An 18,475-nucleotide genomic window follows, 5' to 3' on the forward strand; every position below is an offset into this window, starting at 1 on the left:
ATACCAATAACACAATATCGGAAAAACACCCATCCCGAAATCAGTTTATCATCACTCCTCCTCGGTGGCCTCTTCATAACATCCAGATCCGGCGGGTTGAACCCTAACGCGGTCGCCGGTGGGCCGTCCGTTACCAAGTTAACCCACAAAAGTTGAACAGGTGTTAGACTTTCCGGAATTCCCAGTGCTGCTGTAAAGAAGATGGAGGCAACTTCACCAATGTTGCTCGAAATTAGATACCGAATGAACGCCTTCATATTGCTGTATATACTACGACCCTCCTCGACTGCTGCTACGATCGTTGAGAAATTGTCATCAGTCAAAACCATATCCGATGCCTCTTTGGCTACCTCTGAAAAGGAACACCGATGAGTTTCGGAAAATATGCACATGGTCAACTACTTAATATGAAAATTCTGAGGAAATTTTGTTGGTTTCTGTGCCCTCGCATATAAACTCCTATGATTAGTAAGGAACCTCCTGAGCTCCGCTGAGGAGTACTAACATATTCCTACACCAACAACACCGACACAAACCAGAACTCCCGAATCCATACTCAAAAAATATCGCCAATTCATACCGTAAAATCGTTTTCGAGGAATCAAATGCACCAAACTCTTCCTCACAAACAATCCCAATAATCACTCCAGAGCAAACTGGACCTACCCGTTCCTGAGATGCCCATGGCAATCCCAATATCAGCCGCTTTCAACGCAGGGGCATCATTAACTCCGTCACCAGTCATAGCAGTAACTTCACCAAGACTCTTCAAAATTCTAACAATAACCTGAATAACAACAATTACTACTACCACACCAACCACAACTCTTCTCACCTGTTTATGCCTTGGCTCAGTTCGTGAGAAAACTCCGCCTTGTTCGTCCATGCACTTCCTCAACACCGCCGTTTTCTCATTGTCACTCAGCTGATCGAACTCCCTTCCCGTCAAACTCACCGCGTTTTTCCCAGCCGATATAATGCCAAGGTCCTTCGCAATGGCTTCGGCAGTAAGCTTGTTGTCACCAGTAATCATGATAACACTTATACCAGCATCTCGACAACTATCTATCGCCGGTCGGCATTCAGGTCGTGGAGGGTCCATCAACCCCACCAGCCCCAAGAAGGTCATCTCTTGCTCAACCTTCACGAAGTTAGCAGGGTCTTTCAAAAGACTGCCATTTTCAGGATCAACATCAATTCCCTTGAAATGTGCCAACCGCGGATCCAGCTCCTTCCTTACAGCCAAGCCGAGCGTTCGAAGAGCCTCTTCACCTGGATAACAGCACTATGACCATCATCACCATCACAAAGTGAACTCTATGAGATCACCTGCCATTTTCTCCACATAGTCATCTAAGATGACCTTCTTCGTCTCCTTATTCAGCGGTTTAACACTTCCGTCGGGCGTCATAATAGAAGTGCATCTGATCGAAGAAAAACAAAAGTAAAACCACACGACACTGAATTCAGTTTTTTTCCTACCGCTCCAATATCACTTCAGGGGCGCCCTTCACATACAGAGTATTCTCATCGCGCTCATTCTCCTTCACCAACACCGACATAGATTTACGATCCCTCGAGAACTCCAACGTCGCCACCAGCTTGCACCGTGATGACCAGTAGTGAGAAAATGCCTGCAGGTCCTTCGCCGAGCGCTCCTCCGACTGAAAGCAGACAGCCATGAACATCGACCTAACCTGCTTACCACCTACCTGCAGACAACGCCGGTTCAATTCCTTGTCAGGGCATCCTATTTTCTCCGCCAAAACACGAATAGCAGCCTCAGTAGGCTCTCCCGTGCGCCGTATCTTCGGCTTCTTATTTCCCCCTTCTTCACTTTCACTCTCGATAGTATCATCAACATCACCATCACCCAGATCGTCACTATATCGTAATCGACTCTGATTGCAAAGAGCGGCGCACTTAGCAAATTCTGCCAAGCCCGTGTTGTTGGATTCAGGCGGCGCCAAGGACGGTCTGATCTGCCCTAGAGGAGTGTAGCTCACACCATCAACGTTATAGACGTTCAGCACACCAGCAGAAGAGGCTGAGGGCGTCGCAAATTTTACTGCACACATCTCGTTGGTCGTCAACGTGCCAGTTTTATCAGAGCAAATCACAGTAGTGCACCCGAGGGTCTGAACTGATGGTAGGCGCCTGACAATGCAGTTCCTCTTAGCCATTCTCCTTGTGCCCAACGCCAAACATGTAGTGATGACAGCGGGTAAGCCTTCAGGGATAGCAGCAACAGCGAGAGCGACGGCGACCTTGAAGTAGTAGATACACCCCCTGAACCAGGACCCGTAAACAGGGTCGAAGAAGTGCTTGTAGTTGATCACCCACACGATAAAACAAATAATGAAAATAATTTTCGCAAGAAGCTCAGAAAACTCTTCCAGCCTCATTTGCAGAGGAGTCTGCTGGTCCTCCTCAGCTGCGTCAGTGACCGCCTTCTGGATGTCGCCGATCTCAGTATTCATACCAGTACCAACAACAACGCCAATACCACAGCCGTTAGCCACCGCAGTCGAGGAGAACAGCATATTGACTTTTCCTTGGATCTCGCAAGTTCCCTCATCGTCATCATCAACAGCATCGACGTCCTTACTAACAGTCACGCTCTCGCCCGTCAGTTGACTCTGTTCGACCCGCAACGTAGTAGTGCGCAGACGACACAGTCTGATGTCAGCAGGCACCTTGTCACCTACTCTAACTTCAACTATATCTCCAGGGACGAGTGATGTCGAATCTTGCGTCACCCAAGTGCCGTTATTTCGCAGTACGTGTGCGTAAGACGGCTGTAGCGACTTGAGAGCCTCTAGGGCGGCTTCAGCGTTGGTCTCTTGCCAGACGCCTACTATTGCATTGGCAATCAGAATGAGTAGAATCACCAGGGGCTCTACATACCTACCACGAAGAGTGCCATTAATAACAGCGCACGCCTTAGCCTACGCCAACATTCCCTCGTCGTTGTTTTCATCATCGAAATATGCCAGGAGAAACGATATGAATGCTGCCACTAGCAGGATCTTCACCATCAAATCGTCGAACTGCTCCAATATAAGAGCCAACAGGGACTTGCCTTCCGTCTGAAAACAAATATAATACACATTTCCATATTCCTAGTGATCTTCGCAAATACTTTGTCCAGTTCATTGGGACCAAACTTGGCAGCTTGAGCCTGGACTTGAGCATCCGATAAGCCCTTCTCGAGAGTGACGTTGAAGAAATCCAACGTTTCTTGATAGTTTCTCGCGTAGGCCAGTCTCCTTATCGTGTCGTCATCTAGCTTCTTGTCACCAGCGCGACTAGTCTTAGTTTTCATAACCGAAGTTTTATTCAGGATGCAGCTCTCGTTGATACTAAGGTGATCAGCGATGGAAGGTCAGAGTCCTCAGAAGAGAAATTAAAACCCACTGCGAATAGACAATACTTATCCTCGGCTGCAGTCAAAACCCCGACCTTACCATAAGCTGAACCGATTTTCTAAAAAAGCGCACGCCATTTTAATCGATTTGCATTTCGCGTCAGCCATCCACGGTCTTCTATAAGTCTTTTATAATGAATCGTACCTTAACTGGCAGCAGTCTGGGTTCGATCGGGCAGGATGAAGATCTTTTTGCGAGTAATCTGTGGCGAAAAAGGTGACCTTGGCCGATGAGAATCCATAAAAATTTTAGTAGAATCGCTCATCAGAATACCTCCACCGATCAAGAGCAGTACTAATCTCAATAACAGATCACAAGGAAGAAGCGACAGTATCACAACTACGACATTCCTATCACGTCCGACCGTACAAGGGCTGATAATAGCGTATTGTTTGATCTCACAGCTCATAGTTAGTACTTGCCTTTGCACGGAAGAGCCCTTGAGGGAACAACTAAATGACGTTTTGCAATCTATCGGTTATTTTGGTATCAGCATGGTGGTTCAATTAGGAACGATCATTATAATAAGACTAACAGTGAGGATGTGATACTATCATATTTGTGTTACTCTGGTGCACTATGGAAGGGTTAGATACCGCTTATGTCGGCACGGTGGTGTTGACGGTGACGACAGCTATGGTATGATCGGCGGAGGGTTTATGGCTTTCCTAGACGGCATCTCAAATACCGACTCGGGAGAAGAAGAAGAGGATGAAAACGACGAAAAGATTGTGAAAAAAATGATCAGAGGAGACAGAACTAAACCGTTAAACGCAAAGAATGACCACGATGATAATAGCGACGCTATGAACTTACCAGGGCAAACGCTAGTGCCAAGCGATGAAGCTCACAAGGACGAAGTACCATCTAACGACCAGTCGCTTAGGAGGCCGGATCGAATGGTTACCTTCAACGGTGGTCTGCATAAAACCAGCAATAGCAGTGCCAGACAGACCCGCAAAGCGACGCAAAGTAAAGAAGAACTAGCCTTAGCACAGGGAAATTTCAGGAGGAGGATGCGATCGTCTCAACGGTGCGTTATTAGTAACACCATCATCAATGACGTTAATGCCAATCAGGCGTTTCAAGAGGCTTCTGGACAACTTCAACCGGACCCTTATACGCCTGTCCGATTCTGAGCCATACCTCATATCACGAGTTTCACGAACCATACTCTGGTGCACTCTTTATGTCCTCGTCACACGAACCATGTACTACGACTGTCCGCCAGGGTGAACAACCTGACAATCTTTCAGGACTAGAGAATGCAGCGGGGAGGGTCTGGTCGAAGATGTATGCGGACCATCGGGTACGGAGCCTTGCGACTGGGTTATTTCTTTTCCTTACGAATGGACCCAAGCGTGGTAGGGAACCCGTGACAAGCACAGAAGAATTTGAGCAGGTTTGATAACATAGAGCGAGTCTTCTTATGGATGGTCAACGTCGATTGGTGCATTCTGTACTACGTTTCCCGTAACAAAAATGAGTACTTCAAAACCGTAGCATGCTGGACTGACATCCTCACGATGCCAGCCTTGAGCCTACTAGTCTGGTTCTGCTCGAAAGCAGCCAACTTCGACTTCGACTCGGAAACGTATTTCGTCCGGTACTGATTATTGCCATCGTCATTATCATCATCATCGACACCTTTCTATACAGGTATGGGTTCATAAGATTTCTCCGACTATACGGTATGGAACGAACGTTCGAGATACTCTTCCCTAACATGGGAATGACCACACGACAAGTTGTCTCCATAGCTCTCGGGGTACTCTCACTACTACTCATGTTTTCTGGCGCCATATTCAACGAAGAGAGCTGTACCATCGGACGAAAAGATCATTTTATCTCCTATGAAGACTTTGTGTACTTCCTCATCATAACCATGTCAACGGTAAGATATGAGCACTCAAACGTGACACTTTTACTGAACACTACCACTATATTCATCGAGCTCTTGATGCCTTTGACGAACAGATAATCGACTTGTTGTCTAATCATGATATTTCAGGTGGGGTACGGCGACTTTGCTCCAGTTACGTTCCGAGGTAGGATACTGGTACTCGTCTTCATCGCCCTCACGCTGAGCTTGGTCACATTTCAAGTAAAGAAGCTTATGTTTATTTTGGCGGAGGATCATATCCAGTAAGGTCTTCAACATCATCATGATGATATTGATATCGGTGACATCAGTAATGGTAATTATACTGATGATCTCGAATTAGTATCCATCATCATTTCCATCATCCATGGTCATTTCCATGATCATTTCCATTATCATTTCCATTATCATTTCCATTATCATTTCCATGATCATTTCCATTATCATTTCCATTATCATTTCCATTATCATTTCCATCATCATCATCATTATTATCATCATCATTATTATCATCATCATTATTATTATTATTATCATCATCATCATCATCATCATCATCATCATCATCATCATTGTCATCATCATCATGACCATCAGATACGGCGTTGTCCCCAACAGCTCCTCACATCACATCCTCATGGTATGTGATAGAGTAGACCTAGTACTAATACAAAGCCTCATCAAAGAGCTTTACTCCACCAAGTTCTACGAAGGGGCCCCGCCAGTGCTAGTCATTACTACCACCGATCTACCCCATGAACAGGTAAGGGGGGGGGGGGGGTCGACCTTCGTCGTACCTCAGCTACTCTAACTCGTTCCTCGTAGACTTGTAAAAAACTCAACGAGACGTGTACGGCCCTGGGCATCCATCTCTACATCAGAAGATTCGATTTCGCCTCGGCTTATCGTCCGGCATCGCTCGAGAGCTCGACCTCTGGAGCCAACACTGGGTACACCAACAACTCAGCATCCTCATCGTCGAGCTCGAACAGCAAAACCAAATTCGTCGTTTATGCCGCCACGTTGGGGACAGCTAATACGCTCCCTGTAAGACTGGATCTGGCTGCGGCCATCTACGTGCTTACTCCGCCACCATCGTCGGGTCCCTCGGTGACCTCAACCATATGTTCTAATTCTCGCCTGTACTCGACCACGACATCGAGCGTCAACAGTCGTGATAGCTATGGCCTTATTGAGGACAAGATGACGCTTATACGTGTGCTGTCGCTAGCGCGAATCTTCACACCTGCCACTGTAGGGCAACGAGGCACACTCTTTAGAGAAGAAATGATGGGAAGAGTGATGGTCGTCACCAATACGGTCGAGTATGAAAGATTGATAAAAGAACAAGGCGTTGGAGGGGTGCTGTGTACGGCTGAGTTCAGAGAGCAACTTATGGCGCGACACTGTGCTGGCATCAAGGGCTTTCCCGCGTTGATCGGGAATCTAGTTTCCAAATTCGACCGAATACCACCGCCACCATCGCAACAACAGCAAACGAGGAAGAAACGTGAAACATATAGTCGGCCCGAGTCCGATCCAATGTCACCTATAAGCCCGACGGTCTCGGAAATAGGAGCGAACAAAGGAGGTTTTCTGGGCGGGATGGCGCTGAGGGAGGAAGCCAGTGGTCTTGCTGACTACTCTAGAGGAGCTCAGTATAGGCTCATGGTCATACGGTGCCCACCTATAAGCAATGAAGAAGTGGAAAGGAAGGATCCGGCGTCAATGTCAACGGTGACATGTATGATACGTTATAAAAGAGCGGTAGAGCACCTTTATCATTCCTATGGAGTATTACTCCTAGGTTTACTAGTACCACCAGAAAAGGAAGGGAATATGTATGCTGACAAGGTGTTGTTGGTGAACCCAGACCCTGTCACTATTTTCACAGCTCCACTCTTGTACGAAGCCGATGAGAGCTCTGGTGACGAGCAGCGGCAGCGATCGTCGATGGCGAGTTTGGTAGAAGAAGAGGAAGATTGCTATGCTGATTTGCTGGTTTTGTGTGACAGTGATACGACAATGGAGACGCTGCAGTACTATGCGACATGGCCGCCTTCTTGTGTGACCAAAGTGAAGAAGACCACAAAGAGGTCGTCTGTACGTCACCTGGCAGACTCCGAAGATGATGATGACGATGACGATTGTGTCAGTGTTGTTTACGAGGACGATCTACCTAATGTCTTTTCTCATGCTAACGATAATTCGGATAATACTACCAGTCCATCAGACAGACCGAGTTTCATGAGGCCCAAACCGACGCCATCAGCTTCATCACACGAGAACGGTGAAGGCCGAGATTCCCTACGGTCTAGGTGCTGTCCGACAGGATGCGCCGAGGAATGGGATGATAGTGATGCTGATAGCGCCAGTTTATCATACGAACTGCACAGAGCGAGACTACTGCAGAGAGCTCTCAAGAGGTCCACAGCACTCAGAAGGAAAACTAAAATAGAGCTCGAGTCCTCGACAGCAAAAGACGATGGTCCAGTGCGAGGAGAAGCATTGACGTCGATGTTTTCAAGTGAGGAAAGACACATCGACAATTCCACTAGGGCAACAACAAGAGACTGGGAGGCTCTAAACCGCCGCTTGGAGTGCCTAGATGTGTCCCAAGCATTGACAAAGTAGTTGCTGCTGTCACCATTGTGTCACCGTCATTACATTTGTACACTACAGATATAATCAAACAGTGGAAGGGTCTTCCAATGTGAGTGACGAGGTCGCTCCTGCTACCATCGGCGAAGTGTCACCACCAAGGATTATACTCTTACTTGGCTATCAAAGCCGTATGCTACTGCATTTCTTGGACAACCTCTTCAGAAGTCTACCACGCCCAAGACCATGCGACATTGACAAGGAGATCACAGCGACGTCCTCTTGCTCTCACTGTCATCGTCCCCTTCCATTAATCATTGTGCTGTCGCCTGTGAGTCCAGTCGATGCCATCATTGGTGACCATTCAGTTGGTCCGACTCTGGTAAAGTCCCATCTCGATGCCCTTGAACGTTTCCTGCCGTTCTTGGCGTATATACGTGGCTCGATTCACGATCATGTTGACCTACTTCGAGCTGGGGTGAATGTGGCTGATTCAGTGTGCATCTGCAACAGCCTCCCAACAACCTCTCCATTCAGCACTAATCAGCAGCAGTATAATCATCAGCCCTACCAAGCCACCTCTGCTGGAAGAGACGGGATTGGTGGGATCAAACAAGTTGGGCCATCGGTTGGCCCTCAGAAAACAGCAATGGCTACAATAACTACTCCTGCGAACAAGTGTCGCCGAAGACCGGCAAGTTCCAAAAGCGATGACGAAGTCGTTCTTGCCTTATGGACGGTGAGATCCGTGTTAATGATGGTGAAGGCGAATAAAGAGGCTTACAGTAAGCGCTCATCAATGGCGAGTGTAGTGCCGAGAAACGGTACCTCTCAAGAACAGCAAGGAGAGCTCCAATTATTGACTGCTGGACACAGACTAAACTTTTTCAAGAGGCAATCGTCGGCTATATCAGCGAAAAAGGCTAAAATCTATACGCAAAAAAGTGGTCAACTTCGAACGAGCCTCGCCTTGAAGCGTTCGAAGACTTTCGGCCGGCTCAGAAGCGGCACTCTGGTTTTGGATAACGGCACGGCGCGAAAAAGGGGAGTTCTGTCGAGACTAGTGCCAGGTTTACGATGGAAGGGTAGAGCCCCGGCAAAGAGCTTACTTCTGGGTAGACGTAGGAGGGAAAGCATCTTCGAAGCAAGCTATAGAGCCGCCCTAGTAGAGAGAAACTCGACTATCAGTAATCCTGATATCATTCGTCGCTTTGGAAACGCAGCAAATCCTCATAAAGCGGCAGCTCTCGCTAAGGGCATTCAAGAGCCTATAATTTTCACCACCTGCAGGTGAGTTCACGGCCATAAGATAGCAATACCATCTTCCTCAGCACACTGTCACCAGCCGCCTCGCGGACGCCTATTCTCCTCGAGTTGTGCGATCACAGGTCACTACGGTTAGCCGATGTATCACGATGGACTCCCGATGGAGGTGAGCGAAGTTGAAGATATATACGCCACTATAAGTTCAGGAGGTGTTGTGAATTTCCGAGAGTCGGCCGAGTATGCTGCGGGAAGAGTGTGAGTCATACCACTTCTTTTCTTCATCGTATCGTCGCTCTCCTCAGTGTCACCAATGCTGTTTTCCAAAGTCTGATTTGTCAACTGCCCGGCATCAGCTCACACATGCTTACCATCGACATCGTGAAGCAATTCATCAGCGGCAAATCGCTCGGTGGTGGTCGCCACACATTTGAACTCGTCGATTGTCCAGTTCGGCATTGGGGGGCTCCGTAAGGATCTCTCATCCGAACCATCGCTATCCTCGTATCCAGATTTTCGAGGGTTTTCTTCGACCTTTACGATGAGGGTTCGATCTGCCTTGGAATATACAGAGGATCCTCCGTGTTCGATGCCTCCTTGCAACAGTGCTTGCCATTCGTAATCACCTGTCCTCGACCGAACCTCGCCATGACCCCTGGAGATCAGCTGTAAGCGTCATACGGCATCAACGCTGATGCCCCTTCTCCTGTCAGTTACATCATCCCTAAGACTGCTGCTCACACCATCTTGTAGCCCCCCCGTTCCATGATCATGAACGATGCACTCCTTTTCGGAGCAAAGCGGTTGTTGTGTGTAAAGTTTCAACATAGTAATGACCATTAGACGCCCTAATGCTGGGTGCAACGCGCAGTCTGTTAGAAAACACGACTGCTGAGAACATCGCCACTGATGACCACGCTGATCTTGTCGATCTTGAACAAGCCGCTTGTTCAGGTCTTAGTAGTAGTTCAAAGAGCGAGAAGGCAGATACAACCCAACGAGAGCGATCGTGACTGATGGTCCAAAACGTAACTCTGAGGTGCTTGTTTGTACGTCATTACGAGTTTGTGTGTATTAAGAGATGTGCCACTTCTATCGTTTAGGGGGGAAGTCGTGTGTATGGCAGTTCGAAGTTCAACGGCGTCGCCAACTCTGTTAGATTTGATTCCGATGTGTTAGCCACTTATAGAAATCTTCGTACGACTATCAAACTCGACTACTCGGGGATAAGAAGAAACTTGTCAACAGAAACATTTACATGCAACCGAAGATCACCAAACATTCTTCCTTTTTCGACAACTCAATTTCCTCTTCTTACCAGCATCTCGTCTGAAACAATACCAATACCACTACACTTCTCAAACGAACTGATCACCTCCGAATTATCGTCGGCGACCACGCGCCTCTGGACTCTTCCTTCGTGAGGGAACCAGCCTCGTTCGCCCTCGGCAACAGACTCTTCAAGAACTCCGACAAATCGTTGCATTGAACCCCTAGCCTCATCAGAGCTGTATCGAGCTGCATATGCTGAGTCAACGTCAGACCAACATACGCTGGTGTAGTAGTGGTAGTCATCGCCCGTAACGATGCAAGACACAGTTCGACGGCTGAGGCGTCGCGGTAGCCGATCTTACCAACCGCAACAAGATACCCCAAAGCCTCTCGTGGTGACAGCAATTGGCGTTCAGTGGAGTCACGATGTGTGATCGACAGAATGGTAGAAGTGATGGCAGCACATAGAGTGGCGGAGGGCGTCGGGGGAGGTATGTTGCCGATCGACCTAGTATACCCTGCAAGACGAGTATGATACCCTAAAGCCAACACACACCATCACAGTCATCGAAACCGAGGCTATACCATCTTGGACGTCAGCTGTGGTTTCAACTGCTGAGGAAGAAGTGACCACCGCGCTGTGAGCCGCCAAGACTTCTATCAAGTCCGTCACTTTACCACAGGACTCAGTCAACAACGTACCTATTAGGGGATCTGATAACAAAAAGCAAACATCGTAAATGCTCACCGTTGTTGTATCTTCGCATCAGGTCCGCGTCCATAACACACCAAAATCTACCACTTTTATGAGAAAACCTTCCAAAGGCAACATATAAGTTCACCACCCGATACAACGGTAATGCCGGCAAGCCCAATACCGCACTCTTCCGAACCTCCTTAGAATTGATATAACAGTTATCATGATGCTCACCAGCAGCAGCAGTGGTAGTCTCCAATACGACTCGATCAGCCGCCATAGTCGCGATCACTTTGTTAGTTATTCTACTTTTCGCCAATGACGAACAGAATTGCGCGATTTGCTCCAACGTGAAATCCTTCATTTTTCGTCGTGCACGCACCGCGAGCAAGTCGATCATACTACTACCGCTTTTTTCTCTACCACCAAATTGCTGATGGAATTTCACCAAGCCGTACATCGCGTTCACCAAACCCTCAGGAGAGAGCCCGCCATCGCCACTCCTCATAGTATCACTCCGTACAACATCCGACAGCACAATCATCAATTTCTCATCGCAGACTCGGCATTTTGCCCAAACCCTCAGAACGAGAGCCGCATCCTCAGCAGTAATACCCCCCGAACTTGTCGCGAGATTTGCTATCCTCTCACTGAGCGCCCTCAGAGTCGTTTCTACCATCGTTTTCATCGGAAATCGGGCGCTGTAAGCATCTTCGATTCCCCTCAAACATTCCATCAGTTTATCAATATTGAACACCTCCTTGTGCTGCGCCAACATGTGCACTAGTGATACCCACAACTCTTCCTCTGCCGACCCCGGTACGTCATCTTGACAAGCCCTGATGACCCCAACGGACCTTATCGACCAGGCCACCGCTTGAGGGGTGCCTTGGGATGCCTTCAGCAACGCCAACAGCCTCCTATAACACGCTTGCCTCCACCATGCATATAAACTTATATCAACTTTAATGAACGGCAATGAGAAAAACAACAGCGAGGCCACTTCGCTGCTACCGAGTTCGTCGATCGGGGCAACGCTCGAGCCGCCCTCCTCAACGACTACCAAACGACTTAGAAGTTTATATACAGTCTCGGTATTCCCAACAACCTTCCGTAACGTGTCGTTATCACTGCCACTATACCCGGAATGAAGTAACGCCAAGAAGGCCCCAAGCTGAGGAATAGGCGCTAAAAGGTAGTACTTGGGAAATTCCCTAAAATTCACAAGAATTTTTCCCGATAGCCATCATCATGATTATTACGCATGTATTTGCTGCCACTCTGAAACCACCGTATCGCCATCCTTCTCCGCTGCTTTTACCAACGTCCTCGCCTTCGCCACTACTACCGTGGCAAACGACTTCCCACCCGCAGCCTCGACCGAACCGACCCCTTCACTGCTGCTACTACCAAGTCCAGATAGATTGCGATTGAATATCAGTACTGCCCTCGAGATGAGAGGCTTTCTAAGAAGTGTACTCCTGTTAGTGACCATGTACCCTCGCCGCCCCAGCATTGCAGCCACGTTAGTGACGGCATGCTTCTTCATAATAACTTTCGGACGAGTTCACGGATTCAATAGACTAGCACAACACTTCATAAAACTAGTGCGATTGAACTGGGAAACATCCAGAAACCCATAGCATTCTCCGAAGAAACTGATTTTGATTTTTCCACGTATGGCTAGGAACACATACTTTAATCAGTTCCCAATGTTAACGTCATCACACTAGGAACATCATTTTCACCTCGATGGCTTCCGGTTGAATTATCGACATTCAACAGATGTTATGGTAGAGAGCAGACGAATGCCGTCATCAATTCTTAACCGCTTGATATCGTTGAAGACGTCAATAGAGCTTCTTTGGAATTCTTCCGAAGATGCACGTTGAACCTAATAGCACCAAGAGAACATGGCAGGAGAATGTTGGAGTGTATGCTCGCTGTTTTCAGCTCAACTCAGAAGTGTCATTAATTTCACAAGTGTCCAGAAACCCGATAGAAAAATTCCCAAATTTTCCTCTAAAAATTTTCATACTTTCTCGTCCACATACGTGTGGTTGACCGTAGTCATATTTCACGGAAGGTTATGATTAACTAAGTGCTTATTTTCTTGGGTAGAACCCGCTTTCTTTCCACCACTTCTAGTCGCCCTCACCGTGCAGTAGGAGCTTTCCTCTACCCCTGCATTATCATGACTATTTTCATACCACACCATTGCTACTTTTCATCTGCAGCCACACACAGTTGATGCCTTCAGCTGCATATAACTTTCCTAGGAATCTGTTGTTATCAAAAAAGTACCATTTTAGTGACAAAAACAACCGCGATTGGCACAAGAATCACTTCTACTCAAAAAAAGGGAATAATTATAAAACCAACTGATATCAATGAGTTCCACTGTGGGGCAAAGTGACTAGAAACAATAGCAACTTCACTCGTATGAAGAACAATATGTATGCTCGCTTTCCTCAGCTGAGCTCGGGAGTTTCCTCACTAATTATAAGAGTTTACATACGAATTCGGGTAGAAGTGTGCAGAAACCAACCAGAATTTCCCGAAATTTCCTCAGAATTTTCACACTGTCACCAACACCTGTACTTGACCATGTGACTATCCCCTCCCCAGACTGCATAGAAAAGCTCCCTTCTTACAACCTCCATAATGATGTTGAAGTCTATCGGGCGCGCGCTAAATTCATTTTCATGGCGTTACACGTGCTGTTCTTTAATCCCGACACTTGAACCTATCTAGGAGAGACCTCTGGCACCTCCTTCTGTGGGCCTGATTGATAAGTAACATCACTACGGTGTACTTCCGGTTCTTTTTTGGATCCCATTCCCACTATGGCCACCAGCATGCTGTTTAAAGGGGTGACGCCCTTAAGGATGATGTCCAGATGGGCCTTGCCTACTGCTACCGGCTTATATACTAAGACGCCACTATGGCTCAACAGCAGCAGCAGTAGCAGTAGTAGAATGTTTACTACTACCACTACTCAGCAAAGTAAGGGATAATAACAGTACGTTAACCATGACCATATCCCAGGCCCCCCCATGTGGCGCTCCTGGGCCTCCTACCGTCCCGAGCAGCCTCGTATCCAGCCAGCCCTACAGCAGCATTCTAGAGGGATAGCCACGGTTGGGTTGTGGGCTGCCAGACCGTACTAGGGACCATCACCAACTTGCCATTATTCCTCTCCCTAGGTACGCCGCCTTCGATGCGGCTAGGGCCCTCCTAGACCCCTTATCCCCTGGTACTACTACTGCCTCTACCCTAGACCCCTACTCCTTGCCCCTTAGGTGTGGCCCTCAGCTACCTCTCCTTGGCAGCCGCCAGCCCTGCCCAGATCGGCCAAGTCGCCCTGACGATTCCCGCAGTTCTAGGGGCCGGTTACGTGGCCCTTCAGCTCGGTCAGAAGATGAGCAGTGGAGGGGCATTCCAACACAACTACTTCATGCTCTTCCTGTAGGGCAGCTTTCTATCGCTAGTGTTTCACTGCTTGTTATCAGGTACCTGGTCATGAGTTTCGCTCCCACGCCCTGTTTCCAGAACCTTTTCGCGGACCTCCTGTTCGTGGCTACCTGGTTGACGGTGTCGTATTTCGCATTCTCACTATTGCCCGAAATGGTGTTGAAGGACCATGTGTTCACTCTCTATCTGGTGAGCATCTGTTACTACCAGTGTGTGGGAAAATATGAAAAATTTGGGAAAATTCTTGTTGGTTTTTCAACACTTTTTCTTACGCCCGAATTCATATGTAAAGTTTTATAATTAGTGAGGAAACTCTCGAGCTTCGAGGAGCGAGCATTTATTCCTCCAACATTAATAACTGCTAGGAGTATTTTCTCTGTAGGTGGCCTTCCTTCTGCCCATCTTCCCCCTGGCCTTCTCCTTCATGCCCATCATCAATACTAGATCCTATTTGATGCTATAGAGGGATGACGCTTAGTGTGTATGAGTCGGTATAGTTTCCTGGGAAGGAACGTTTTTACTTGAGTTATTCCGTCACAAAAGGTATCACCAAGCTCCCCAGGGCTCATGTATAGGCGGTGACAGATAATACGAAACTGCGATTTGGCGAGTCTACTCCAGAGCGACCGCGTTCGACAACTCATCGGAAGTTACGTACCGCGAAAAATTCGATGTGATATTCAAAAGTTGACTTTGGTGGCAGTCCTAGTGATTGCTCCATGCGAAAACACAACAGTCTTGACGATAGGAGGGTCTGTCCTTAGATAGGCCTAATTCGGAAGTAGTCGAATTGCCGTTCAGTCTGACGAGAACATGTCGGAATACCAAAATTTCTTGGCAATGAGTAACTACTATATACCGAGGCTGTGGTGCTGTTCACGTTGATTACGATACCACTCCTTCCGTTCATCACCTGAGAGCCGTCCCTGATCTGCCTAGGTTTCGACGGAATGATGGTGACTAAGTTCGTGAGGTGATGTGAACAAGGAGTGGTATGCAACTGCTTACTCCATGGTTCCTGGAACAGCGTCAATGAGATCGTTATGTCGGGTAATTTGATTGTTTTCAATGACGGATAAAGATCGTCAGAAAGACGAACCACAGCAATTCTCTTTGGGGGTTAGCATTCTAGTAGAGCTATCGAGTGTGGCTGTGGTAGGGACGAATTTGGATCCTCCCGAGAGGAAAGGGAGTACATTAGCAGAGGTCATTTCGCCCTGTGGACGAAACTCATTGGCATGATAAAAGTAGACGCAATTTAAACACGGCTAAAACCATGTGCATCGATGTCGTAGTACTCTCACACGCACACGAATTCGGACTTTCAGCCTGACTGCTAGCGAGGCCTCTGAAGTGGTGGGTTGTGGTGTACTCATGTTGACAGGGTGAGGGCCCCTGTCAGCGTTTGTGGAACAGACGGTCAATTACGTGTACTTTGTGTAGATTTTAGTATACTTCTACCCCAAATCGTGTGTAAATTCGCATAATGTAGTTTTGAAAACTCCCGAGCTGATTTCACAGCAACAGCTGCGCTTCCCTTCAGGAGTGACTCATGAGGTTGCACGGCGTGAAGCGTCATCATGGAAACTCTAACCCGAAATTCATGTTCGTCTAAGTGCATTCCTTCATTATGAAATTGATTTACTTCTCCGCGAAATCGGTTTCTCTATCCGACTCCCACCGCGAGTTGATATCTGCTTTCGAAGGGCAAACGATGAAATATGTAACTTGTGTTTTTCATCCATCCTCTTCAAGATCTGCCTTGATTGAAAATACACAAGAAGGACAAAAGGGTGCCGCCAAAATGAACATTCCTTCAAATCAGTTCAACAGAGGCATTGCTCCCCAACGGTTGTCTTGAAGAAATGGCCACATGCCGAAGAGATGGAATGTACCAATTTTTCGTTACGCACAGCGGAAAGTACCCATTTACGATTGATGATATTGACTCCGACTTGCTTGGATGAGCCCTTATAAACACAACACGCTGAATTCAATCAAACTCTCCCGCATACTCCTCATCATCATCGTCATCATCCGAGGCTGCTGCTACTGGCGGCCGAGGCGGCGGCGAAATCTTCTCCTCAGTCTTGCCTCCATCAGTCGGCTCTTGTTGCTCTACAGTGAGGTCATCGACGGCCGATGCAGAGGAGGAGGAGTCCGTGAGCTCATCCTCGGACGAGTCGTCGCCCTCACTATCACTGCCAGATTCAGAAGATGATGATGACGAGGACGACAAGTCAGCAGCAGCAGCGGCTGCTGCAGCAGCCATCCTTGATGCCTGACGACAGTGTGAAGTTTCCTCATATGAGCTCGAGAGTTCAATTGTACACAAACAGTCAGAAATTCCCAGAATGTCCTTTCAATTTTCATATCGCCTGACGAAGCCATCATTCAAGACTCTCATCACCTGTAGTAGTGCAGAAGGTCCCGAGAGGGGCTGCTGGGCTGCAGGAGCACTCGCCTTCTCCTCCTCAAGGGTCGACACCCTAGGGTTGGCAGGGGGCCTGACAGCCATCACTAACCTCTTGGCGAAGACGCATTAGCGGCTACTTCGCAACAATATCGCCCTTTTTGACCAACTGCTGCTGCTGCTGCTGTTGTTGTTGTTGCTGTATAGTATGCATAAACAGACTACTAGTCCTGAACTCGTCGAGGGTTGGGAAAGGAACATGGCTCCTCACTGGCAGCGCCTCCTGCGGACCGGCGTCGACAGTGAAAGTCATATAAGGTGGGGGTATCGTCGTTGGAGTCAACTTGCGAGCCTCTATCAGCAACTCGTTCATCCCAACTGATGACCGACAGAGTAGAACCCTTGTGAAATGGAATAACTTCTTCCCACCTCTCGATGGCTTCCCACCGCCCCCCTGCACCTTCAGTCGTTTGCGAGCCCTCACCAGTTGGGCTTCTACGTCCTCTCTCACGGACAGCAGCCGAGCCAACTCCTTCCCCTTGTCCTTCGCCACTGTCGTCATCGTCGTCGTGGCCATCACACTACCATCACCATCATGAGCTCACTATGAACGCAACATGGCCCCAACACGACAAGTGGAAGGATCAACCAACAGCACGACTGCACTTGTGAGAGTAGAGCAGTCCCAGCCATACACCAGCATGAGGGCTATGCCTAGTGAGCATCCAACAACGACAAGCAACACAGATTATTCTCAGAACTTGGCAACTGTCAATATTTCGTTCTAAGGTGGTCATCACCAACCAAGACAATACCGAGGGAGGAAGGAGGGAGTAGGACTACTCCCAAGTAGGGAGTGCCATGACACTGCATAAAATACAAAACCACAAGTGCCACGTAGTAGACCCCACAGCGGCAAAGCGCCGCCAGGAGGGCCGTAGCTTCGATGCATAGCTTATCTACTCCGACGGCTGGGGTGACCCGTGTGAGAAAATTTGCACATGCTTGACGACGTGTGGTTGTGACATTATAAAAAAATTTCAGGAAATTTCTGGGAAATTTTGCGTCTTTTTGTTCGTACGACCGCGGGTAGAAGTGTATAGAAATTAACAAGAATTTGCCAAAATATCCTCAGAGTTGTGCGGTATCACCATTCATCTTCCGTTTTCGCAGAATGAATAGGAGCCATGTATTAACACAGATCAGAATTCGATTGAGTCGGGAAAGTCTTCCTGTATCTACACCTGCAAGTGACCCCTACCAGATGCGCGCTGTGCGCAACATCGCCCAGAATTCCCACAAAGACGTAGTTGACCATGTGCATGTTTTTCCACACTGGGGGGGACCACCCAAAGTAGTTGCCAAGCTGCAGCTCGATCGTATGCATTTTCACAAGAGTAAAACCAGCGGCTCCTATAGGAGGGTCCATCCAGGTTGGCCCTATC

General features: G+C 48.0%; 6 protein-coding genes across 6 annotated transcripts in view; 3 read left to right on the top strand and 3 right to left on the bottom strand.

Annotated features, from left to right (window-relative positions):
• Pmar_PMAR012347 (calcium-transporting ATPase 1, endoplasmic reticulum-type, putative) overlaps window positions 1-3,325 on the bottom strand; it is a gene marked incomplete at both ends in the record, with an annotated part of 3,652 nt that extends 327 nt beyond the window's left edge. Inside the window, 7 exons of the mRNA XM_002787529.1 lie at window positions 56-352; window positions 667-787; window positions 836-1,272; window positions 1,330-1,424; window positions 1,483-2,907; window positions 2,953-3,089; window positions 3,143-3,325. Of these exons, the coding sequence (XP_002787575.1) occupies window positions 56-352; window positions 667-787; window positions 836-1,272; window positions 1,330-1,424; window positions 1,483-2,907; window positions 2,953-3,089; window positions 3,143-3,325 (2,695 nt within the window). The remainder of the gene's footprint in view (window positions 1-55; window positions 353-666; window positions 788-835; window positions 1,273-1,329; window positions 1,425-1,482; window positions 2,908-2,952; window positions 3,090-3,142) is intronic.
• Window positions 3,326-4,830: 1,505 nt separating this feature from the next.
• On the top strand, window positions 4,831-4,980 carry Pmar_PMAR012348 (hypothetical protein; the record flags this gene model as incomplete). Its single annotated transcript, XM_002787530.1, has 1 exon — window positions 4,831-4,980. A coding segment is annotated over one exon (150 nt), but the record flags the coding sequence as incomplete, so codon positions are not given.
• A 234-nt stretch (window positions 4,981-5,214) lies between these two features.
• On the top strand, window positions 5,215-6,443 carry Pmar_PMAR012349 (hypothetical protein; the record flags this gene model as incomplete). The annotated part of the gene is made up of 5 exons (XM_002787531.1): window positions 5,215-5,322; window positions 5,440-5,573; window positions 5,908-6,073; window positions 6,136-6,315; window positions 6,363-6,443. The coding sequence occupies 5 exons, from the start codon at window positions 5,215-5,217 to the stop codon at window positions 6,441-6,443; spliced, it is 669 nt and encodes a 222-aa protein (XP_002787577.1).
• A 4,511-nt stretch (window positions 6,444-10,954) lies between these two features.
• Pmar_PMAR012350 (hypothetical protein) lies at window positions 10,955-12,692 on the bottom strand (the record flags this gene model as incomplete). Its single annotated transcript, XM_002787532.1, has 4 exons — window positions 10,955-11,148; window positions 12,158-12,357; window positions 12,406-12,484; window positions 12,554-12,692. 4 exons carry the CDS (start codon window positions 12,690-12,692, stop codon window positions 10,955-10,957), a joined length of 612 nt encoding a protein of 203 aa, XP_002787578.1.
• A 332-nt stretch (window positions 12,693-13,024) lies between these two features.
• Pmar_PMAR012351 (hypothetical protein) lies at window positions 13,025-15,080 on the top strand (the record flags this gene model as incomplete). Its single annotated transcript, XM_002787533.1, has 5 exons — window positions 13,025-13,077; window positions 14,350-14,399; window positions 14,446-14,611; window positions 14,656-14,806; window positions 15,000-15,080. 5 exons carry the CDS (start codon window positions 13,025-13,027, stop codon window positions 15,078-15,080), a joined length of 501 nt encoding a protein of 166 aa, XP_002787579.1.
• Window positions 15,081-16,610: 1,530 nt separating this feature from the next.
• Window positions 16,611-17,613, bottom strand: Pmar_PMAR012352 (hypothetical protein; the record flags this gene model as incomplete). The annotated part of the gene is made up of 4 exons (XM_002787534.1): window positions 17,460-17,613; window positions 17,171-17,408; window positions 17,028-17,124; window positions 16,611-16,898 (listed from the first exon to the last, which is right to left on the bottom strand). Exons 1-4 carry the CDS (start codon window positions 17,605-17,607, stop codon window positions 16,611-16,613), a joined length of 771 nt encoding a protein of 256 aa, XP_002787580.1. The 5' UTR covers window positions 17,608-17,613.
• Between the last annotated feature and the right edge of the window lie 862 nt (window positions 17,614-18,475).

The sequence above is a fragment of the Perkinsus marinus genome (assembly GCF_000006405.1).
Source record: "Perkinsus marinus ATCC 50983 genomic scaffold scf_1104296929318, whole genome shotgun sequence".
NCBI classification, from domain to species: Eukaryota; Perkinsozoa; order Perkinsida; family Perkinsidae; genus Perkinsus; species Perkinsus marinus.